Source organism: Pipistrellus kuhlii, unplaced genomic scaffold, assembly GCF_014108245.1.
Source record: "Pipistrellus kuhlii isolate mPipKuh1 unplaced genomic scaffold, mPipKuh1.p scaffold_m20_p_2, whole genome shotgun sequence".
NCBI classification, from domain to species: Eukaryota; Metazoa; Chordata; class Mammalia; order Chiroptera; family Vespertilionidae; genus Pipistrellus; species Pipistrellus kuhlii.
Genome location: NW_023425515.1, coordinates 5,224,960 through 5,250,084, shown reverse-complemented (window position 1 = coordinate 5,250,084; position 25,125 = coordinate 5,224,960). Strand labels below are relative to the sequence as shown.

Genomic DNA, 25,125 nt, shown 5'->3' with positions numbered 1-25,125 from the left:
GATGGCAGCAGGGTAGGTGGAAGTTACATTCACCTCCTCTCCGGACCAAACTGGAATTACACCTAAAGTATAGAAAAATCAACCCGAATAAGCAGCTCAGGACCAGGGGAGCAAAAGTCTTATAACCAAGGATTTACACAAGCCCCTTGGCAACCGGTAGGAAGGGCAGAGACATAAAAAGAGCTGGCCCCCTACCCGACATGCAGCAGCTGAGAATCTGGAAGGTCATCTCAGCTGTAAAGGTAGCCCCTAAGGAGCTTGGTGTCTCAACCCCACACCAGGATCCCCAGCCCAGAACACCAGATCCGGGAAGAGGCACTCACATAACATCTGGCTGTGTAAATCAGTGGGAATTCTATCTGTCAGGAGGAGACAGAGTCTGCTAGAGACCCAATGACTACTCACCTTGACCATGACTTAAAGATTGGTGATCAGTTCATCCTGTGAGGTTACTTCCCATTTCTGATTTAATACAGAGCCCCTTTTTCTTTCATGGGAGTGTGGTGGGGGGTGTGACTGCCGAGGGGATGGAGGTGTGTGGGTGAATGGTCAGGGATCAGGGTGCCTAGGGCAGGGCTCTGGAGGATTTTTTTGGGGAGGAGGGGTTCAGCGATGAACCACTAGTGGCCCACTAGTGAGGACAGCAGCGGGTTGAGGGTGTCTTTCTTCCAGACGGGATACTGGCCAAGTGTTTGCTCTGAGTGGGCCTCAGGATCAAGCTAGGAGAGGCTGTGGCACAGTCAGTCCCTGGGGATACCTTCCAGGACTTCTTCACCTTTTTAGGATCAAGACTGTGGCGGCATACCCTCTACTCTTCCAAATACCACCCACAGCCACGCAGGCGAATGAAAGGACAGTGGCCCTAGCCCGCCCAGTGTGGCTCAGTGGTTGAGCACTGACCTATAAACCAGAAGGTCACAGTTCAATTCCCAGTCCGGGCACATGCCCAAGTTGCAGGCTCCATCTCCCGTAGAGGGCGTGTGGGAGCAGCTGATCAATGATTCTCATCATTGCTGTTTCTCTCTCTCTCCCTCCCCCTTCATCTCTGAAATCAATAATATATATATAAAATATTTTTATTGTTTTTTTACAGAGAGGAAGAGAGAGGGATGGAGAGTTAGAAACATCCATGTGAGAGAATCATCGATCAGCTGCCTCCTGCACACCTCCTTCTGAGGATGTGCCTGCAACCGAGGTACATGACCTTGACTGGAATCGAACCCGGGACCTTTTAATCCACAGGCTGATGCTCTATCCACTGAGCAAACTGGTTTCGGCTAAAAATACATTTAAAAAAAAAAAATAGTAACCGCCGAAACCGGTTTGGCTCAGTGGATAGAGCATCGGTCTGCGGACTGAAAAGTCCTAGGTTCGATTCCGGTCAAGGGCATGTACATTGGTTGCGGGCACATCCCCGGTTGGGGGTGTGCAGGAGGCAGCTGGTCGATGTTTCTCTCATCAGTGTTTCTAGCTCTCTATCTCTCTCCCTTCCTCTCTGTAAAAAATCGATAAAATATATTTTTTTAAAAAGTAAAACCTTTTAAAAAATAAATAAAAAATAGAAATAAAAATAAAAATGAAAAAGACAGCAACCCTAGCACCATACCTTTCAGCCGCGCAGGGGCACTGACCCACAGGGGGCGCTCCTCTGCAGCCCCCCTCCCCCCTTTCCCTCCCTCCCCGCCCCCGGCCGCCTTTCCGCTGCGCAGGCGCACTGAGCCCCGCTCGGGTCAAGCAGGGAGCACACTCCGCAGGGGGTGGGCCCCAGGGCGAGGGGCGGGGCGAACTGGGCTCGCGGCTGCGCACTCGCTAGCGCCGCCCGCCCCGCCCACTTCCGGCGCGAGTCTTTTCCTGGTCTAGGCTGCCGGGCTCACTATCACCGACCCGCCGACCGTTTGGGCCGTTCCCACCATGGGCTCCGGCGGGGCTTGCGGGGGGACGATGCGCTGGGGGCTGCCCCTCGGCGGCGCCACGCTGCTCCTGCTGCTCCTCCAGGCGGCCGCGGCGCAGGCGGCGCCCGGATCAGGTGAGACGCGGACCTCAGAGGGGGCTCGGGTCCCAAGGTGGGGCGGGGCCGCGGAGGCGGCGCGGGGCCCTGGGGTCGGGCGGGAAGGTGATGGGGTCGCGGGATTCTGGTGCCAGGCAGGGGGCATGGGGGCATAAGGGTCCTGGGACGCGGGGTCTCCGCTGCGAGGGGTCGCGGCTTCGCCTCCGGGCCGCGGTCTGCGGGGGTGGCCGCCCCAGTGTCCGGTCACGCGGGTCCAGCCGCAGCGGGGGCCCCTGCATTGGTCTGGCCATCGCTTTGTCCTGGTCCAGCCGCGCCCACCGCTCCGCGGGGCGTGCGAGGTGGTCCAGGCCCGCGGCACGGCCCCATGGAGGAGGGGAGCTCCGAGTTAGCAGGGGCATCAGGGGGAGGTAGGAAGGCGTGCACAGCGCCACTGAGCTGGGCTGATTCCCTGCCACACTGCCAACTGCGGAGGGCCTTCTTCCTTGGCTTATCATCCCACCTGTTATTAACTACCTGTGCGTGCGGGGAGCACTGGTGATCCAGAGTTCCTTCCTGTCTGTGCCTCAGAAGCTGAGTTTCTGGGGAGACTGACCAAGAAACAAGCCATCAGGGTGCTGAGGGTGGGGAGGGAGGTAGGTGAGGGAGTGTTAGTGGAGCAGATTGCATGGCCTGAGGGCAGAAGAGTTGCAGACACAGAACAATACTGTATTTACTGTATTTGCTGGAGGTGCAGGTGAGGGGGCCACAGTCCCCGGGCCAGGGGGAAAATGAAGTGCGGGAGCTGAGACTGGAGTGTCCCTCTGTTTCGGAAATGTTTCAAGTTGGCTGCTGTGTGTGGAGTTCCCCATGTGATCACTAGTGGGTAATGGAGCCAGGGGCGGGCCTCTTTAAGTCTCTGGTTCAAGATCTTTATTTATTTTTTGTTAATTTATTTATTGATTAAGGTGTCACATATTTGTCCTCAGCCCCCATTTCAATCCCCCACCCTTCTCCACTCATGGCCCCCCCCCCCCAATACCCTCATCCCCCTATTGTCCTTAACCACTGGTTAGCCTCATATATACGCACACTCAAGATCTCTCCAAGTAGACTTGAGGTAAGCTCAGTGTCTTTCTCAACTCCTGTTAGCCCAGGCTTTGTCAATGTCTGTTCTGCACTCTGTGGCCTTATTGCATACTTATTGCAGTGCAGGACTGTTAAGTTTCTTCTGATCTGGTCCTAAGATTAATTGTGTGCGTGTGCTTGCGACATTGGTTAACAGAGCAGTCTCGTTGCACTGTAGAGGGAACTTCTGGTCTAAGTTGGATTCTCAGCAGAAACTGGGAATGGGTACTTTTTAGGAAACAGAATGTGTATCTGGCAAAAAAAAACCTTACTTGCGCAAGAATCTTCTCAATGGCTGAGGGTGCGTGTCAGGAAAGGCCCGGAAGTGTTTGGGAATTAAGCTAAAACTATCCTAATATTTTTTGGTAGAAAGCAGCTCCTTCTCTAGCCACAAACGTGTACACTTGCTGTTGATCCAGTTGGAAGCTGCTCTCATTTGCTTTAGCTCATAGGATCCCAGTTCTGTCTCCTAGAGGTGCCCGTTGTCCTGAACTGTGGTTTCTCTCATCAACAACACTGTCAGATGGGAGCAATGGTGTCCTATTTTGGCGTTTGCTGTCCAGATGCCCTTGGGGTCTGCATTCCTCTTTAATTGGAGAGGAGGGGGCACTGTCAGAGCACTGAGGCTCCCCCTTCCACAGAGTGTGTACTTAGTGTGGTATTCTTTTCTGCTTGTAGTTCTGTAGGAATGTGAGTACGCTATTTAAAACATTGTGTCTTCCTTGTAAGGAGATGAGTGTTCTCCAGAACCAGCATAGCTGTAGCGAAAGAGAGTTATTTGAGGGCAATCCCTCATTCACATGACTGGAGACTGAGCAGTCCCGAGATCTGCCATCTACAAGCTGGAGGCCCAGAAAAGCGCTTGGTGTAGCTCAGCCCGAATCAGAGGGCCCGCAAACGGGGAAGCCGGTGGGTAAGCTGCAGCCTAGTCTGAAGGCCCAGCTACTAGGAGCACCGATGTCCCAGGGCAGGAGATAGAAGTCCTAGCTCCAGGAAGTAGATGACACTCAGAAGTCAGGTTTTACCAGCCCCCTCGGCATCCCTTAGCCAGGTCAAGGTGATCATAAAATTAACCCTCCCAGGTGTGAGTGAATTCTTAGCATATGTCATGCCCATGTCATGCCCATCCCAAACCGACAATTCCCACTGTCTTCTCATGAGCTCTGCTGGCGGGAGACGGGCAGAACCCACCAGGCATTGAGGATCTTGAGGGCAATTTCATTCTGTTGAAGAAACCTTGCCATGCTTTTGGACCCTCCTGTATTGTGCATGGGTCGGACTCCATCCTAGAGTTTCATCTGTATCTCAGGGAGAGTCGACATGTCAAAGGTCCTTAGAGCCGAAACCAGTTTGTCTCAGTGGATAGAGCGTCGGCCTGCGGACTAAAGGGTCCCAGGTTCGATTCCAGTCAAGGGCATGTACCTTGATTGCGGGCACATCCCCAGAGGGGGTGTGCAGGAGGCAGCTGGTCGATGTTTCTCTCTCATCGATGTTTCTAACTCTATTCCTCTCTCTTCCTCTCTGTTAAAAGTCAATAAAATATATTTTTTTAAAAGGTCCTTAGACCAGTGTCTTAAACAGAGGACCCCAAGGAGCTCCCTAGCAGCTGGGTGTGCAGGGGTCTGCAGCCTCCTTCCCACTGCCCACCAAGAGCTGGGGCTTTCTCCGCAGGTCGTGTAGGTGTTCTAGTAGGTTCTGTGCACGTGGCCCGTGGTGTTAGGTACTACCGTCTTCACTCTTTTCTACAGGGATAGGAAGATGACCAGGGCTTTTTTGTCTAAGAGAATTTTCCACCCTCTTTTCTCACGTGAAATGGACAGTGTCGGCTCAGTCATGTGCACTGTGGGCTTGTTCCACTGCCTAAGGGCTCGGCAGCTATAGCCCTTTGGCCTCTTGTATGACATATGGACCATAAATAATATACTTACTTGTTTCCTTATTTAAAAAAAAAAACAACATCTTTTTATACACGCTAGTCTATCTTTTTACTTAATCAGTTGACTCACCTGAGAACTGGAAAGTGGGTCATGGGTTAGTGTATCCTACAGAAGAACAGTCCAGAGTGAGTGAGACCTAAAGTTCTTCAATTGTTAATAAATAGAATCTAAGTTGAAGATTTTATCAGTCATCAGCATTCAGAAGTCAGGCAGGACACTCACACTCAGCAGTAGACTTCAGAAACGGTGCTGGTGTGACCTGTGAACCAGGAGATCGCCTTTCATTTCCCGGTCAGGGCACATCATGCCCCGATTGCAGATGCAGGCTTGATCCCCAGTAGGGGCGTGCAGGCGCTAGTCAGTCAGTGATCCTCTCTCATCATTGATGTTTCTCTCTCTCTCCCTTACTCTCTGAAATCAATAAAAATATATTTTTTAAAAAAGAAGAAAGAAACCGTATTGTTCTTGTTTTTTGCTTTCTCTGGCTCTGAGCACATGGATTTCTGAATCCTGTGATGAGATGAGATGAGATGCAGTGAAGGAGAACTCCCCATCCTTGGAGCGGCAGCAGATGGTTCATGTATTGTCTCTGCTCACTGTGCGGGAGGATGGGGTGTTTGGAACAGGGTGACCTCCCAGCGCTGAGCTTGTTTGGCAGCTGTGTCTGCCTGCGTTGAGCACTGGCCCTGCTCCTGGCTGTGCTGGTGCCGGAGGAGGGCTGGGCAGTTTGCTTGGCGGCCGCCTCCCGTGCTTCTCTGTTGACTCATGCTGGCCCGTAATCAGAGGCCCTGGGTGGATGGAGTTTATGCTGTGTGCTTTGGACCACGGTTTTTTTAGTTCACCCAACACCAGTACACAAAGACTTTAAAAATGAAAATCCCCGTGAAAAAATTTCCTGGCGCACATCACCCCTGCTCCCCTGAGGAGTAAGTGCGTCCTTCCTTGTGGAAGTTTTCAAAAAGGACTCGAGGGTGGAAACATCCCTCCCACCCCTCCGTGCCTCCCCTGCCTAACTCTACTTAGAAAAAGTTCAGAGCCACAGATAAGCTGCAGAAATAACCAGAACAATGAGTTCCGAATCCCTTTCTGTTCCCACAGCATTTGCCACTCCTCGTCTGTGTGTTAGTTTTAACCAAACTATTTGAGAGTCAGTTGTGATGTGACCCTTTACCCCTAAATTCTTGGGTGTGTGTCTTCTGAGAATGAGGATTCTTTTGCATAACTGGTAAATATAAGACCAAAATCTGGAAAACCACCATGATAATGATACTTGAATACTTTTCCCAGTCATGTCCTATGTCCCCATCCTGTCCGCTGGCCTCATCTGGCTACATGGTACATGTGGTTATGTCTCTTAACATCTGTCCCTCTGGAATAGCTCCGCAGTCTGTTATTTTCAGACAGCTGCTGTGTGAAAGACCCTTGGTTTGGTCCCGTGTGGGTTTTCTTTGATTTGATTCCAACGCATTTTGACAGGATTCAGCCCCTCAGTGACTGTCCTCCCTCACCCTCTGGAAGGCACTGTTGTCAGTTGGTCCCACTGTCCTGTGGTCACAGGTTACACTGGAGATACTTTGATCACTTTCCAGGTGCCGTTTCTCACGATGAAGTGGTGATTAACATGGGAAGGCACCGCTCATGGGCACAATGGTCCCAGCGCCCCTGTTTGCTGTGATGGTTGCCAAGTGGAAATGCTTTTGCATTCTCTCTCTATATTTCATGTCAGTATGAAACCATGGACTGTTCAAGAGGTCCGAGTCCATTGCTGTCTGTCGTTATTTAAATAAGGAGGACCTCCACCAATCTGCTTCTGGCTCCATTTACCATTTACCCATCAACTTGTGCCACTTTCTGGCACAGCAAGCTGCCCAGGGCTGATGGTGTCCTTCCTCTGTGCCTGTTGTACAATCAGCTGTTTCTCCAAGGAGCCCTGGTTTCTCTCAGTGGGGAACAGCGTCTAGAAACCAAGCCCTTGGCACCACACAGGCCCCTTGCTACTGGGCATGGGACCTTCCGTGGACAGAGCTCATCATCATCCTGACACCACAGAGGTCTCTGCTTCTCCCTGTTCCCAGGGCCAGCGCGTTGGAACCTCTGAAATGGTGGTGCCCGTTGCCAAACTGCCACTGTCACCCTGCCTCTCGCAGTAGTGTTTTGAGAAATCGAGGTATTTCCGGGGCTGTCAATCTTCTTTACTTTCCTGAAACTAAATGGAATCTGTCGTTCTGAGTACTTAAAACAGTTTAAAAATAAGCTTCAACTTAAACCAAATAGCACACCATCAAAGACGCTGAAAAGAGCAGTATTCGATAATAATAATTGCTGCAGAATAATACATGAAGGAATCGACTTATATTTCATTTAAAATAAATAGGATTTTATTTAGAGAAATGGAATGTAGAAGAACTACACTATTGAATAGATGGACCAATTATTTTAGAGAAAGTACCACTTAACAAGCACAGTGAATAAAAAATGTAACTAGATGCTGAAATCGGTTTGGCTCAGTGGATAGAGCGTTGGTCTGCGGACTGAAGGGTCCTGGGTTCGATTCCGGTCAAAGGCATGTACCTTGGTTGAGGGCATGTCCCCAGTGGGGGGCATGCAGGAGGCAGCTGATCTATAACTTTCTCATCCATGTTTCTAACTATCTCTCTCCCTTTCTCTCTGTAAAAAAATCAATAAAATATATATATTTTAAAAATGTAACTAGAGGCTAAAGCTCTTTTCCCTGCATTTTAGTATGAAAATCTTCATACAGCAAAATTGAAAGAATAGTATAGTCAACACTCCTATACCCAAAACTCAGCTTTTATCCTTCACCTTGTGCTGTGTTGCCTCTGTATAAGTGTCCTCCTGAAGGCATTTTGAAGTAAGGTCCAGACGTCATACACTTCCCCTCAGAACTTCACTGCCTATCATTAACTGGAGTTTAGCTTTTTTTTTTTCTTCTTTTTTTCTTTTCTTTAAGATATCTTGTCCATACAGTGAAATGCAGGAAAAGTAGTATGCCACTGGATGCGTTATAAGATAATGCTGACCTAAAAATAAAAGGCCTTTCCAAGTGAGAGACAGCAGCATTTAGCTGAGATCAATAAGAATAGTTATTCTGGATATACTAATTCAGGCAGAAACCCAGATCTTGTCCCAGTTAGGGGACAGAAGCAATGGATATTTATGAGAAAGGTAAAGGGAATAGTATATCAGTAGAAGGAAGGCTATTGGTGCAGATAACATAATATAGTGACATTAATTCTAAACAGTGTGTGTGTGTGTGTGTGTGTGTGTGTGTGTGTATCCTCACCAGATATTTTTCCCATTTTTTTTCTTTTAAGAGAGAGTGGAAGGGAGGGAGGGCGGTGAGAGAGAATATCAATTGGTTGTGATGTTCTAACCACTGAACCAAACAGCCAGGGCTAAATAGTATTTTTAACTTTCAATCCAGTAGTTATATAAGTATGTGCTTTCTTGTTGTCTTTACAAATAGTTTTTTAAGAAACAAGGTTGCTCAGGCCCAGTTCAAAGGTTATTTTGCCCTGTTCTAACGTTCCTAAGATTTGGGAATAAAAACATTCAAGGCAGTTCCTTTGGCATGGCAGCTCCAATTCCATGTTCAAGTGGCTCCATTTAGATTATTGTTTACAAGTCCATTCGTGTTTTTGTGTATATAGTTGTATGTACTACTTTTTGTGGCTGAATAGGGTTCCATTGTATGACTACGTTTGTCTGTCCATCATTCTATACCCAGACATCTGGGCTGTTTTCAGCTTTTGGCATATTAAAAATAAAGTTGCTATGAACACTCCTATAACACGTCTTCCTGTGGATGTATGTTCTAATTTTTCCTGGGTGAAATAACTAAGAGTGGAATTGCTGAGTCATAGGGTAGACATATATGTTTGTTTTATGAGGAAGTGCCCCTCTATTTTTCAAGTCATAGAAACAATTTGTGCTCCCAGTAAAACTGGATGAGAGTCCCCACTTGCTCTGCAGCCTCGCCAACATTTAGGATTGTCAATCTTTAATTTTAGCCATTCTGATGGTAATGAAGTGGTATATTATCACAACTTTTAAGTTGCAGTTCCTGGTGATTAGTGAGTTTGTGCAGAGCTGTTTTCAAAGTGTGTGTTTGTTTTAAGGGATAGGGTGGGGTAATAGCCGCTGCCTGATGTCATTCTGGAAATGTTTCACTTATCACACGTTCTTGGTGTGGGGTTTGACCCCTCCCTGGAGCAACAGTGCTGGGAGGGTCCCCAGCACGGCTCCTAGGGATTGCAGCCAGCTTCTCCCCTGTGTGCCCAGAACACACCCCTCTCTGAGGGGCTGGTGGGACTGGCCAGGGGCCAAAGCCCTGGTGGTTAGTCAGGTGGGCCTGGCATTGCTGTGGTGTTAGCTTCCACCGAGAGTGTCTGCTGCTGAGCTGGTGGCCTCAGCCGGCTAGTGGCCCATGGCATCTGACCCCGTGGCTCCCCTCCTGAGGGTATGCTCAGTCACCTTTCCTGAAAGACGCCCGTGGGTACAACCCTTTGTGATGTTTCACATACCTCCTGGTGCCCTGCTGCAGCGGGGCTCAGTAACTACTCTGCCCCTGGAGGCTCGGCACCGGAGAGGACCCTGTGCAGCACTCCCTAGCACCCCTGCCCTCCTGGCTGATACATTGTTTTTTCCCCACAGCTTGCTCCCAGAGCACAAACAAGACCTGCCAAGAGTGTCTGAAAAACGTCTCCGTAAGTAGCACGTGACTGGAAGCAGGCCCACTTTTGCTAACGGGGGTGTCCCTGGTGTGTGCTAAGGGCTCAGATGTTGGGGATGTGGGAGATTTTCGTGATGGGTATTAAATATTATTTCAGCCCTTCTCAGGCACCTCAAGCTGTCCCATGGGGATTGCAGATGCCACCTGAGCATCATTAATAGGCACATTTAACTCCTGAAACAGGCATGGGGTCATAGAAGGGTGCGCCAGGCCTGAGGCGGGAGACGTGTGGCGGTGAACGTTGGTGCCCAGTGCTGCTCAGAACGGGGATTGCGGGGACAGAGGAGCAGACAGGATGAGCGCTGGGCTGAGGGGTCCATCGATGCCTGTTACCCTGTGACTAGGGCCTCATTGGTGTCATTAGACCATAGAGGCCTGTTGGGACAGAGTTATGACTCCCTCTGCAGATGGTCCCGGAGACGCAGCAGGAGTGTGCCCAAAGCCCTGTCATCCACCCTCAGGGGTCAGAGGACGAGAGCCGCCTGTAAACTCCAGCCAGAGGCCCAGCTCTCCATGTCCCACGTCTCCGCCAGGGCGGGAGGTGCTTCTCTCTCAGCTCTTCCCACAGGAATGGGGAAGCAAGGCGAGAGCCAGGGGAGACACAGGCGCCAGGTCAATGGGGGAGTTGGGGGCGTCTGGCCCAGTGGGGTCAGCCTGTTCACAGCTCACTGGTCAGGAGGTGAGCCTCGCAGCCAGGATGTCCCAATGTCCCTGGTTCTTTTAAGTCCTGGGTGACCTTGGGCAAGAGGGTAGCTGCCCTGGAGTGGAGGCCCAAGGCTCATGTGGGCCGCCTCCCCAGGGGCCGTCCTGGGAGCCAACACATAGGTGTGTGCCGCAGGCCACCGGGGAGAAGAGGAGAGCGACATGTGACGCCGGGGAAACCTCCACCCCATCTGGCCGTCTCGGGCTTGTGGGAACAGTGCTGCTTTGTTAGGGTCCGGGTGCCACTCCTCAGGCTTTGACTTCCTGGCAGCACCCGATCCAGCAGCCCGTGAGTGTCCGGCTCCGTTTCCCCGAAGCGCCGTGTGGTCAGCACCGAGGACCCGAGAGAAGCTGACCCAGGATTGCTGGGAGAGAAGACACCCGCCCTTTGTGGGGCCTCGGCCTCGGGCCCCGGGGGAGGCTGCGTCCCCGCCGTGGCCGGGTCTGTGTGTGTTGTAACTATACAGCCTGTGTTTCTCTTTCCCTCATCTTAGGGTTCAGTGACCAAGGGCAGGGGTCAGGGAAGATCAGATGATTCCCCCTTCAAGACCTGGGGCCATGTTTTTACAAAACATAGGAGGGTCTCAGGTCCCAAACACATCTGGTGGATATAGGACTTACCTCTGCCAATTAAAACGGAAAGGAGCTTGTACTGCAGTTTCAGGTCTTATCGTTGACAACGCTGAACCAGATCGGGGGGCTCTGGTCCGCAGGGTGGCGTTTTCTTGATGTTGCTTCTTTTTAGTGTCTGGGTTTTTCTATTGAAGTCACTTCAGCCATAAAAATGGCTTAGAGTCTCCGTGGCTCCGCAGTTCCCGGAGCACCTTTGCAGCTCTGCCCTGTTCAGCTCTCACCTCCCTGGGAAGGAGATTGGGGAGGTGCAGGTGAGGGACATGTCCAGGTCACATGTGAAGTCCTGACCCCCCCTCTGAACCCAGACAGATCAAGTCAGCGCTGCGGGCGCACACGTGCAGGGGGGTGAAAGCAGGGGTGGGCCGTGCGTGTGGGAGGATGGGCAGTGCCTCGGGGGCCTGAAGAGCCCGAGCAGGTGAGAGGGAGGCTGAGGGCGCGCTCTGGGTCCCGTTGGCGTCACTCAGTTGTGTGCCATGAACATATTCCCTCATTCGTGTAACAAAAACAACCACAACAACCCCACTGAAGAGAACCTGCCCTCCTAGTGAACGCCTGTGGCTTTTGGTAAAATCATAGAAAAATGGAAAGTTCGACGTTTAAAACTTAAGCTGTTTGAAAACGGGAGATTTACCAAACATTGTTAAACCAGAACAAAACCACTAAAATGCAAGATATTCTCAAACAGCCAAAATAGAAAGGATTTTTTCCTGCTGTTTACTAAGTACGCTCAGCCACTTTAAACACAACCCAGTGCAGTGGATGTTATGTAAGGAGGCCTGGGGAGCCTTTATTCTAATATATTGTGCCGTGGACGTTCCTCCTAACCTGGGACCAGAAAAAACACACACACACACCATGGCGTTGTGTCCTATTAAAATCTCAAAGGGAAAAGAACGCCATAAAACTGTTCCCTTTAAGATCTAAAATAACAAGCCAAGTTCTTCCTGTGCGGCACATCCTGCAGCCTAAGCCCCACTTCCTTTGTTGCCAGCTCCAGACTCCCCCGCGCACACGCACTGGGGGAAGGCACTGTCCCGGCCCCGGACCGCCTCTCCCCTGACCCTGTAGGGGCTTAAGGGCATCTGTGAGGTTCCAGGAGGTGCCTTTGAGCCTCGGTGGCACTGTCTTTAAGATGCCTGGAGGTGATACTCACTTGCTGCTCTTGCAGAGGTCAGAGGTAGGATCTTAAGATCTTTACGCGGTGGAGGTCATGGTCACAGAAGCCCACTAACAGATACTGAGCTGCCAAGGGCCAGCCTTGGTCCGCCTGCTCGGGATCCTTCAGTGACGCACATGGATGCCTGTCCTCCTGGTGATGGGCCAGAGAGGCAGCTGAGTGTGTCAGGAGGCAGTGCGACAGCAGGGGCGGAGGTAAGGGGGGCAGTTTTCAGTAGGCTGCCCACGTTAGGCCTCATGGAGGCAGTGAGAGAGCCACATGCGTCTGGGAGGGATGTTCCAGGCCGAAGGAGCAGGTCTTGCAAAGGCCCTGCGGGGGGAGCTGCCTGGCATCCTTCAGGACAACACAGAGGCTGTGTGGCTGTTCAGGGTGCCCAGTGGAAGAGGTGTGAGTGGCACGGTTCTTGGAGGGCAGCTGAGCCTCTGTGTTGGGGTGAGAGCCCAGGCCATTACCATCCCCCAAGGGTGAGCAGATCAGGTGGCTGATGGTTTAGGGCCGTGGTCGGCAAACTCATTAGAAGTCAACAGAGCCAAATAGCAACAGTACAACGATTAAAATTTCTTTCGAGAGACAGATTTTTAAAACTTAAACTTCTTCAAAATAGACTCGCCCAGGCCACGGTATTTTGGGGAAGAGCCACACTCAAGGGGCCAAAGAGCCGCATGTGGCTCGCGAGCTGCAGTTTGCTGACCACGGGTTTAGGGAATCAGGTCCTGGACTGTCTGATTCTTTGGTGTTTACTTTGAATTTCTAACATTTAATGTTTATCTCTCTCAGTGTCTTTGGTGCAACACGGATAACACATGTGTGGACTATCCGGTGACAAAAATCTTGCCGCCTGCTTCTCTTTGTAAGCTGAGCTCTGCACGCTGGGGCGTTTGTTGGGGTAAGTGGTCATTTTATAAAATTGGCTTCTTGATTGTGCTCATTAACACAAGCTGCCAGGAAATGTTTTTCCAGTAGTTCTTTGGTGTTCCCAGTGGGAACTTGGGGAACCAGTGAGAGCTTGTGGTGTCTTAACTGGTGGCAGGGGGTGGGGGCTCCTTGCAGATCTGGAGGCTCACCGTCAGGCCTCAGCCTTGGCTCTGCACGGGGTCTCCACACCCTTGGGGGTGGTGAGTTGAAGGCTGCTTGTTGGGTGGCTCAGCACCTTGTGTCTTGGTGGTGTTCGTGGGCCACCTTGACCCCTGTAGGGGCTCTGACTTCCCAGCAAGGAATCCCTGCTCCGCGTGGGCCTGTGTCCCATCATCTGCATATGGTTGTTACAGGTGTTCTTTCATCAGAAATTAGCCCTTTCTGAGATTCAGATTGTTTCTAGTTTACTTTTATGTAAAAAAAAAATTAATGTGAGAGAGAGACATCCATCAGTTGCCTCCTGTATGCACCCGGGGATCATCAATAAAGAGAGAGAATCATTGATCAACTGCCTCCTGCATGCCCCCTACTGTACTGGGGATGGAGTTCACAGCCACAGCAAGTGTCCTGACCAGGAATTGAATCGTGACCTCCTAGTTCATGGGCCATTATTCAACCACTGAGCCATACTGGACAGATTCTAGGGGGGGAGAGAGAGGGAGAGAAAAAGAAACACCGATGTGAGAGAGAAACATTGATAAGTTACCTTCTATATGTGCCCTGACGGGATTGAATTCATAACCTGGGCCTGTGTCCTAACCAGGAATCAAACCAACAACCTTTTGGTGCACTGAACACACTCAGCTAGAGGCGGTGGCAAGGCCACCTTTTTAAGCTGCATAAAGGAGCTGTTTCCTTAGGGCACTTTGGTATTTCACTTGTGTGCCCGCAGCTTATTTCTTATTTATCTGTCTTTTTTCTAATTGATTTCCATTTTAGACTCCATCAGCCTCCATTAGAAATACTCACTTACATTGCTGAGGCCCCAGGGAATCCAGGATTGGGTGGTGTATAGTTGAGGGGCCTACTGTGTGGGCATACATGTGTGTGCATGTGCCCACGTACCCTTTGTCATATCCACCCAGTTGATCATTCTCTCTGCTGTCCTCATACCAGAAAGGCGCCACTGGGCCTCGCTGCCCTCTGCTTCCGTCCTGTCCATTGTCTTCTCCATGGAAGCTGTCTTGCTCACTGTCTCACAAAGACCGCTCCTGGACCAGGGACTCTGGGACCCTGGGCGTGTTGAACATGAGCTGTTCAAGTTGAAGTTTAACTTCTACTGGGGTGCACACATCTTAAGTCATCCTTTATAGAATACAGTCTACAACATAAGCACACATGGATACACACATACATCTATTCAGTGACTGTTTACATGAGCACATAGCAAAATGTACAGACCATATCTGGCACCCACAGGACCAGTTACTGTCAGACCCCGCGGGTAACTGCTGGACTGACTTCCATCAGCAGAGGTTAGTGCTGCCTGACTCTGCCCTTCACATAAAGGAAGCCCTTCCCTGTGTGTTGTGTGTGCCGCTTTGTCTCTGACTTCGGGCATGTTCACAGGTGCGCCTCCATTCTGCTGCTGAAGGCATTGGGCTGTGGTCTTGTGTGGGATGTGTGCCAGCGCTCCCTCCACAGGGCATATATGTAGGCGTGGAATTGCTGCCTTGCCACATGTTCGCTCTATAGGGCCACAGGCATTTTTCCAGAAAGTTCTACCAGCTTATGCTCCCCCAAGCAATGTGGGGCTTCCAGTCTTTCCACATCCCTGCCAGTGCGTGGGCACTCTGTCATCTTCGGTGTTGTCCATCTGGTGGGTGTGAGCGGCATTGCCCCGTGGTTTTAATGTGCATTACTCTGAAGGCTAATGATGATGAGCTCCCTTCCAGGCAGAGGGCAGGTTTGATAATTCTCTTGTGAAATGAAAGTCCCTCCCAAGGGCTTATAGGGAATGTCAAACCCAATAACCAAACACTGTATGGACAAGATCCATGGCAGTGTACTCATCCCCTGTAGTCACAGCCCTTGGGGAGGGATACTGGATGATTGGGGGCTAGGGAGGAGGCTTTGCAGTAACAAGAGGGTGTGGTGCCTGGGTCAGACAGACGATGTGATTGCTTGAGCAATTCCAAGGGCCGACAGGGAAATGACACCTGCCCTAGTTCCCGGAATAAGGACGGTGGTTTGGTTGAGGCCTTACCTGTGGAGTAATGGGGAGGGGAACTTGTTGGGCCACTCAAGGCTCTCCTGGTTTCACCAGACACCAGGGTGCACTTAACACTAATGTTAGGCCTTACAACACAGGTGGTTTTTGTTTCCCCTCCCCCTCCCCAGGGCCACCACAGGTGCTTTTTTGTTAGTTTATCCTCACCCGAGGATATTTCTCCATTGCTCTTCAGAGAGAGTAGAAAGAGGAGGACAGGAAGGGGAGAGAGAAACATCGATGTGAGAAGAAACACATTGATTGGTTGCTTCCCCAATGCTCTAACCACTGACCCATGCCAGCTAGGGCACAGGCGCTTTTTATTCTTACAATTTAGAGTCCTTTTATCCAGTTTAGGCAAAAATGTTTTGGAGTTTTAATTATAATAACCTTAAAAATATAAGTTTGCTTGGAGAAAAATGACGATATGGCCATTTTGAACCTTTGTCCAGAAGCAAGTTGTCACTCCATCATCTGGGCCATTCCTTACGTCTTCTGGTGGAGTGTCATAGATATGCCAGTCAGGATAACAGGGAAAGGGCTCATAGTTTTGCTTCCTTTACAATGTGATTTCTGTTTTTATTTTATGACTGGTTTTAGCTGCTAAGCAGGGAAGCTATTTTGGGATAGGAATATTTTAGAGCCAGCTAGCCAATTGATCAACGTCACTTTTAAAGTTGATCATTGTAGAGTTCTCGAGTCAGAAATGACACCATCTGCTAGTGAAGGTCTCTTTCTAGTTTCACTCCTGTTGCAACGCCAGTGCTTCTAAGAGCAGGTCAAGGAAGGAAAGAAGACGGTTATGGCTCAGGATTCGGTCACATGTCATACTGCTCCCGATTGTAAAATGATTGAGTAACCCATAAGTGAGTGCTCTGCTGCCAGCAGCCAATCTGAATGTGACGTGGGTCCACACCAGCACAGAGCCCTCCACTTGCCTCACCATCCAAGCCCCAACCTGACCACAAGTGAGATTAGAGATCATCCGCTTCCTGTGGTGGCATTTTAACCTCATTTTCAGAAGCAGCTGGAGCAGGTATGGGTTTGCGAAGCCTGGAACCCACTATTGGCCAGGTGGCTCCTCAAGTCTTCAGTGGCTGGTGGGGTTTTTAAAGATTTTTTAGAGAGAGAGAGAGAGAAACGTGGATGTGAGAGTAAAACACCCAAAGGCTGCCTCCTGCATGCCCCCTACTGGGGATCAAGCCCGAAACCCTTTGAAGCAAGAGGTGACACCCAACCAACTGAGCCACACTGGCCAGTGTGGCTGTTTTAACCGGACAATTAAAAACACATTCACAAAAGAAGTATTAGAGTTCAGATTGAATTAAAAAATAGTGACTGGTTTTCATTTATAAATCTTTAAGAGAAGCTGAAAAGAAAGTAGAACTTGCCTCAAGTTTGTCTTTGGTCTGGACAGGAAGTCATGAACTCATTTGACACGATAGGCATCTGGGGAAGATCCCCTGTCCTGCGTGCCTGCCGTGGCCTGAAGTTTGTTTCTGTGCAAAATAAATGCATTGCTCTTGACTTAGACTTAATTAAATGAGCTGCATGATGCTTAAATTTTTTTTTTTTTTAAGGAAAGTCCAAACACACAGCTGAGTATTCTCGTTCTTCTGGGTTTAACTTTCCTCCGTCTTAAAACATCTTTTCAGTATCTGGTGGTGGACCCCAAAACGTGGATCCACCCTGATTAATGGAGAAATTGTTAGGTGGCCCAGCTGTGCACTAAGAAAGGCCTGCTCTGCAGCCTGGGCCTCCCTCTGACAAAGCTCGCCACCTAGGAGAGCATGCTGCTGCCGGGGTTTCTGCTCCAAGCAGCTCTGACTTGGCCCCTTTGCACTTACAGTGAACTTTGAGGCGTTGATTATCGCCATGTCGGTGGTTGGGGGCCTCATCCTCCTGGCGATTACCACATGCTGCTGCTACTGCTGCTACTGCCGAAAGAAGAAGAGCCGGAAGCCAGACAAGAGCGAGGAGAAGGCCATCAGGGAGCAAGAAGAGAGGAGAATACGGCAGGAAGAAAGGTGAGGCCACAGACCCACTCCCATGGGGGAGAAGAGCCCTTCAGGGGACTCAGATCGGGCAAGTGACATTGATAAGTCACAGGTCTTCTCTGTTTTTAAAAGCGTTCATGTAAGTGTTGGTGGATTTTCTAGGTTGTGATATAAAGAGTGAGAAGGCTGTATATGCAGAGACCTAGTCAGTGGCCAGGACCTTCCTTGTCCTAGGCCTGCTGGTTCCCTGTCTGTTTCCTCCATCAGTGAGCTCAGGGCTGCAGCTGGAGGTTGCAGCTGGCAGAGCCTTCCTGCTTGCAGTGTCATGGGAGTGGGTTCTCATGCTGCAGGGACAGGAGCCACTGAAGGCAGTTTTTTAATCTTCATTTACGAGCAGACCAAGGCTCCGAGAGGGAGGAAAGCCTTTCATGGGTCACTTGTCTCAAGCCCCAGGCCGAATTGGGTCTTGTGCCACCAGTGCTGATCAGCCCCACTTTCCGGGTTACAGAGCACTTGGCAGGTGTGAGATGCAGCCCTCGGTCACTGTCCCTGCCCAATGAGGAACCGGGTGCTGACTTGTCGGGATGGCAGCCGATAAGGCCTGAAGCCCCACAGGTCTCCAGGTCACCACCTTGAAGTCATGGGCCTCAAATAAAAGCTAGCTTTCGCTTGTTCCTAATCATCTTTAGAACCAGCATAAGGTTTTTACTGAATGCTAGCTTTTCTTTATATAAGAAAACAATTTTTTTAAAAAAAAATCAGTATTGGACATTTGAGTTGCATTTACTGAAATAAAGAATTGAATAATATGATATTGGAGCAGCTCAGAAGGCTGTGCTCACATTACCCTGCCTGTCCCAGTGGGAGTGTGGCCTAATGGCCAAGCTCGGCCTACCCTGCTGTCTGTCATCCTGGAAAAGGAGAACAAACCACAGCTTCTCTGCTGGGGAAATGAAAGGCGCTTCTTTTAAAGTTACATTGTATGTTGATGCTAAACAAGGTTCTGTTTGTTTTTTAGGAGGGCAGAGATGAAGTCAAGGCATGATGAAATCAGAAAAAAATATGGTAAGAATCGACTGAATCTCTGTTTCAGTTGGTGAGAAATTGATGCCAGGCCTTCTTGGTCACTGTTGATGTCCCATGAGGTCTAACTGCAGGTTATGGGGACAGAAAGATGTCTCTACTATTCTAAGTGGTGCCGTTATGAACTAATTCCATCCAATGTGTTAAAAGACGAATATTTGTCTCCTGACTCCTGTGTGTGGAGCTGTATTTCTTCTTTAAGGACTCGGCCAGAACTGAGGCCATGCTGTCCTTTCCCTGTTTCTGGGTGTTTTGTCCTGGGTTTGTTTCAGTTTTTGTTTGGAGAGATTGGGGGCGGGTGGTGAAGCTATTTTTTAGTGTTTGAGAACATTAGATCTGCTCCTGTGTTTAGTTGGTTCACATCCGTGAGCGTTGATATGCCTGCTCAGAGATTGCTCAGCATTTTGGGAAATGATAGACATGGTCTTGCTTGGCCTGTCCTGAGGCCAAGCCCTCACTGATGACAGCCCTGGGGCCTCTGGCCTTGAGCCACGCTGCCTCTCTTGACCTTGTGACCTGGGGATTTGGTTAAGTGGACCAGGCAGCTGTGCTGAATCCTAAACCAGACCAGAAACATGTCAAAGTCTTATCCGACTAATGCACTCATTTTGAAGCCCTCAGTGTATACAAGGAAAGACTGCGCTGTGTGGAATATTAGGATCCTCCTCACTGAAGTAGTAAATCCTCAAGGCTCCGTTCTCTACAAGAGCTGCTGGTCCTCTGGGCTGTGCACGCTGGTTCAGCTGGCCCACGGGCTGGACGTCCTTTTCATGACCTCTGCAGGCCTCCCGAAGGACACAGGTGTGCCCTGTGCATCCTGCTCGGCCTCAGGCTGGGGTTGACCTTGGTGGCCTCCAAGTGTTGGTTCCAGGCATGAGGCTGCTGGCCCTTCTCTTGCCGCTCGGTCTCCTCTGTTTAAGATGAGCTGTCCGGTGGCTGGTAGAGCCTTTTTTTGTATATTCCCACCTCTTGGCCTCCTCAGAGCACCAATATGGCTTTGCCACCTGGCCACTATGTCCATCCCGGGACCAGTGGTGATGGGCTCCTGTGTGGGTGCAATTCCCTTGTCCAGTGGCATCAGCACATGCCACACTGCCCACTCTCCCCTGGTGCCTCTGCCAGGGTGCGTGCCCATGCCCACCGAACGGCAGTGTCCACGCCTGTGACTGGGGACAGCTTTCATTTTCCACGAAAGTGAGAAACTTCAAAAGGAGCTTTGACATCTGATTAATATTAATGTAAATAGCCCCAGCCAGTTTGGCTCAGTGGATAGAGCGATGGCCTATGGACCAAAGTGCCCCAGGTTCGATTCCAGTCAAAAACATGTACCTTGGTTGCAGGCTTCTCCCTGGCCTGGGCCCTTGTCAGGGCTGGTGCAGGAGGCAACCAATAGATGTGTTTCTCTCACATTGATGTTTTGTCTTTCCCTCTCTCTTCCATTCTCCCTAAAAAGCAATGGAAGAATATCCTCAAGTGAGAATTAATAAAAATCTTATATAATGAAACCCTAATATGCAAATTGACTGAACCACATAACAACCAGTCACTATGACACGCATTGACCACTAGGGGGTAGATGCTCAAAGCAGGAGCTGCCCCCTGGTGGTCAGTGAGTTCCCACGCGGGAGTGCTGCTCAGCTGACATGCGCCAGACCCTGGGCTCACAGCTGGTGAGCACACCTGCAGCGGCGTGAGCCTCTCCCACCGCTGCTGCAGGGGGCGGTGAGGGGCAAGGGGTCCCGGACTGCGAGAGCCCTGGACTGCCCCAATCCCTGGGGCCTAAGCTGGCAGGCGGACATCCCTCAGGGGTGCCAGACTGTGAGAGGGTGCAGGCTGGGCTGAGGGGACACCACCGCCCTCCTCCCCCCAACCCCGCCCCCATGCATGAATTTTGTGCACCGGGCCTCTAGTATATATACAATACATTGTAAATAAAAGACAAAGGTGCGTGCCAAGCGCTGTAGCATAGGAAACCTTACACTTTGTGGTGCCGCTGCTCTTGGTGGGGCAGGGCCTGGTGGGCCAGGGCTCAGGGCTGTCAGTGGAGGTGCCACTTCCTGCACTGATGCACTTTGTTTCTATCGTTTTTGTGGTTAATTTAACCTTTAATGGTACTGATGAAATTAATTCAGGTGCCGGTTTGTATGAAGCCCCTTGAATGTCCTGGACTTTGGAGAGCCTCCTGCCTGGAATAAGTCCCAGGGGTCCCCAGTAGTGAGGGGAAGGGGCACATGAGTGCCCTCGTTTCACCAGTGCAGGCGGAACCCAGGTCTTGTTTTGGAAGGCTTGCTTTCCCTATCACGGAACAGTTTCCTTCTGAGCTAGAAATAGAGCTGGGAACCGTTTCTTTTCAACGTGGCCTTAGACTGCTGGCACTTGGCATTTATCAAATCTGGGCACTTTCTTCCAAGGCCTGAGGCTCCCCTCTGACAGGAACACATCCCCTGCCTCTTTCTCCCTTTATCTCTTCCCACCCCCGCCCAAAAAAACCCTGCAGTTAATAAGGGTGTTACAATGGCTGTAGATAATTTCAGTGTATAGTACAGGTTCTCAGAGAGAGAGACAGAGACAGAGACAGAGAGAGAGCGAGAGAGCGAGAGAGAGAGAGAGAGAGAGAGACTGACTGTTTTTCCACAAGCAAAGAGAAAACTAGTCTGAGTATTTATTTAGCACTATAGATTCTTCTACTTACGTAAGTGCTTGACAGTTTAATTGGTGGTGGCCTTATTAGTTCTTTTTTCAGCCTTAATTTTAAATGTTAATCCACATTTATAAAGACATTTAAAGGAAGGTGCTTTTTTCCCCCTGTATAATATTAGCTAACCACTAATCTGTGGGAAGAAAGATTGGCTTTAAATTTCTTTTCTTTTTTCTGTATGTGTGCTCCAGTTTTCTCATCTTTATTTTTAATTTATTTATTGTTTCTATTTATTTAATTTATTTTCTTCCCCTGGTTTTTAATTTCTTAACTTCTCTTTGAGCAAGTAAAGTCTTTATTTCTTGGGATCTGTTTTTCATAAAATTACTGGTTTGGGCACATTTTATTTCAGTGTTAAAGTCCTGTACTTTTACTTAGACTTTCAGAAAAGGTTTAGCGTAGTATTTGAACCTGCTTCGGATCCCCATTTTCCTATTGGCCTCAGTCAGTCTCCATAGAAAGCTGAATTGCATTGCTGTCTTGAATTCTGCTGTTGGCTAGTTGCACTTGTAACCAAGTCCATGTTGTTTGCAGGTTTGTTTAAAGAAGAAAACCCATATGCCAGGTTTGAAAACTGAAACACACTCCTGCTGTGTCAAGTCCCACAGGCGCTCCTAGGGACAGCAGGCTGCAGGCCTGGCCACCCCCGTCCTGCCTGCTGACCTTGATGGAGTGAGCCTGATGCAGCTGCCCTGAATGTTGTCCGTTCTTGTGAGCTTCTGTGCCCTTTCCTGTTTCTGTACTTAGTCACTTGAGATATTTAAGCCTGTGCACGTGGGGGAAGGCTGTTTTTGTTTTTGTTGTTAATTTGAGGAGGAATCATGCACATTCCACGTCTCAGTTTGTAAGCTGATTGCACACCGACAGCCACAACACTAACGCCATCCTCCTGCTGCAGCGGCTCAGACCTTCTTCCCATCCACCCACTAACAGCTCCACACCACAGCCGGGAGAGTCATCTCTGTGAGTGACGTGAGAGGGTCGGCCAATCCCTTGTCATCTCCCCCTGAAACCACAGGTGCGGGCCTCGAGTCCCTCTGCCCTGTCTCCCAAATGTTAATTCTGGTGGCTTTCCGAGTCCAGGACACAATGTCAGTGACCCTACTTCCTAGGCTGTGGTTGCATTGAAGAACATGGAAGAGTGAACTCATTGAAAACCTTTTTAAAATACATTCCATTGATTTTTTTTTTTTTTTTTACAGAGAGGAAGGGAGAGAGATAGAGAGCTAGAAGCATCGATGAGAGAGAGAGTCATCGATCAGCTGCCTCTTGCAAGTCCCAGGTGTGCCCACAACCAAGGCACATGCCCTTGACTGGAATCAAACCTGGGACCGCCTCAGTCCGCAGGCCAACGCTCCATCCACTGAGCCAAACCAGTCTCAGCTCATTGAAAACCTTTTTTAAAAAAATCCTAGATTTATTTCCCCACCTAAAAGATTTCACCAGGAAATTTCACTATCAATGTTCAGACCATGCATTGTATGACATTTTAATTTGTATCTTTAGCAAACCATGAAGCTTGTTATCCAATGAAAGCCTCTATTATAATTGAAGTTTTGAAACAACCTCCCTAAGGCAGAAGATGGGTACCCCCATGCTCCTGCTCGCTGTTCTAGCCCCAGTGACACAGGTGTCGGTCCAGTTGTGAGGTGCTTGGAGCTCTCCTGCCGTTGGCTGTGTGCCAGCCCTGAAGAGGAAGGGCTCTGTGCCCTGGGAAGTGGGGTGTCCAGGGCCAGCTGAGGGAATCTCCACACACTACACAGAAACAATGGTGATTGTCCTGCTTCTAAGATGACCCTGGCTCTGAGCCGCACTCCTTTGGCTCAGGCGTGTCCTGAGACTTCCCTTTAGAGGTGGGTTCTCACAAGGTCATTGGCCTCTGGGTGCCCTGTGGCACCATATAGGATGGCTCCATTTCTTTCAGAGCAAGAAATGTGGCTTTAGTAATAGACTGAACTCATGGCAGGGACAGCAGCAGACAATGAAGGGACAGTGGGAGCCGCCTCTCTCAAATCTGAACATACTCCCCAGCGCCAGATTGCTTTGAATTAGAAAAACATTCAGCTTCGGGAAAGTAGGCCAACAGGCACACAAAAGAAGCCATGCATTCAGTCTTCACACTCCTGCTGCTCTCCCATCACATCACGTTCACATGCAGACCTGGATGATCAAAACAGCATGACACGCCTTGAACCACGGAGACCGGTGCTGGGAATTAACGATTCTACAAAACTGAGAAACTAACCTTGAACAGAGTCTGTAGTCTTATTTCTCTCATGTGGGCATTTGGCAGCAATTTACAGTGTTATGAAACATTCCTTAATATTTTAAAGCAGCCTAATAATTTTTAGTTTCTGCTGTGTATTCATCGGAGGAACTTTGTAATAGACTTTAATGAACTTTGTATTAACATAGTCATTAGTATGTATGTAAAATCACTCAATGTAGGTTGCTGAGCTGACAGTAGAGCCAGGGGTTGGTAAATACAGTGAGCACAGTGTATTTAACCTCTCACGAGACATGGAGCCCTCGCCAGGGCGTCTGAAAGGCCACCCAGTCCACATGCTTTTCTCTGAACAGTTCTGAAAGCAACCAGAAATTATAACCTCAAGAAACCACAATGTTTGGAGTGCCTTAATTTTTAACCAGTTTCCAATAAATGGTTTAATACATGCTTTTGCTGAATACTCTGTGTTCCTTGTTTCATTTCTTAGTGGTATTGATATGGCTGTAGATTCTCCTCGACTAACAATGGGTTACATCCTGATAACAACCCATTCGTTCTAAGTTGAAAAAGCGTGTGATTTGCCCACCTACCAGACCCAGCATTAGAGCTCAGTCAAGTTCACAATGACGTGCTCAGTCGCTCACCTGAGTTTGTAGTTGGGCAGAGCTGTTTGACAGGGAAGACAGACATGTCATTTGTCAGCTGTTTTTGTTTTTGTGTGTGTGTTTTAATATAATTTTATTGATTTTCAAACAGAAAGGAAGGGAGAGGGATAGAGAGAAACATCGCTGAGAGAGAAACATCGATCAGCTGCCTCCTGCAAACCCCCTACTGGGGATGTGCCCGCAACCAATGTACATGCCCTTGACCGGAATCAAACCTGGGACCTTTCAGTCCGCAGACCGACGCTCTACCCACTGAGCTAAACCGGTTTCGGCTGGTGTCAGCTGTTTTGATCCCTGTGATCACATGGCTGACAGGCAGCTGCAGCTCACCCACTGCCCAGAATCACAAGAGGATCACACCGCATGTACTACCCCAGGAAAAGCCCCAAAGTACAGTTTCTGCTGGGTTTGTATTGCTTTTGCATCATTGTAAAATTGAAAAATCATAAGTCAGGACCATCATAAGTTAGGGACTGTCTGAACTTGGAGAGTGAGGGCAGTGAGGCCTTCTAGATACAGATAGACTTCTAAACCTACCGTGTGATACGTGAGCACTCTCAGCTTTCATACCCTGGCTGACGGGGAATGACCATGCCTTCCCCAAAACTCCCGTGCCCTTGCCCTCAGCCCCCGCCCAGCCAGCTGTTGGCTCTACTCAGTGCAGCACCCACCCTTCCCTCCCCCCCCCCCCCCCCACACACACACATACACACACACATACCACCAACCTAGGTTTCCCTACTGCTTAGCTGGAATCAGATACAGAACCCCAGGAGAAAGCAGTTCTGCTTTGAGCTTTGCTCCTTGGTGACCATTTGAAACACATAGCTATCAACAGGCACTCAGACTCCGCCCCTCTCTTTTGGGGGTTCTTCAATGCCTGGTTCACGGAGAGCGGCCCCTCCCTCTCTGAATTGCTGCTGAGCCATTTTTACCATTGCGTCAGTCACTGGGACTCTGGGACTTCCTCTGTGCCGAGTTCGTGTCTGGAGATGGTGATCAGTCCCGTGGGAAGTG

The 25,125-nt window shown here is 49.7% G+C and overlaps 1 protein-coding gene and 1 long non-coding RNA gene across 2 annotated transcripts; one reads left to right on the top strand and one right to left on the bottom strand.

The window, feature by feature from the left end:
* Positions 1-1,821: 1,821 nt before the first annotated feature.
* LOC118723235 (PTTG1 interacting protein) lies at positions 1,822-22,380 on the top strand. The gene is made up of 6 exons (XM_036445382.1): positions 1,822-2,026; positions 9,724-9,776; positions 13,092-13,200; positions 17,288-17,465; positions 18,454-18,500; positions 21,751-22,380. The coding sequence occupies exons 1-6, from the start codon at positions 1,912-1,914 to the stop codon at positions 21,792-21,794; spliced, it is 546 nt and encodes a 181-aa protein (XP_036301275.1). The 5' UTR covers positions 1,822-1,911; the 3' UTR covers positions 21,795-22,380.
* Positions 22,017-24,129, bottom strand: LOC118723239. The gene is made up of 2 exons (XR_004989196.2): positions 22,612-24,129; positions 22,017-22,374 (listed from the first exon to the last, which is right to left on the bottom strand). It is a non-coding gene; the product is annotated as an uncharacterized LOC118723239 (long non-coding RNA).
* Positions 24,130-25,125: the final 996 nt, after the last annotated feature.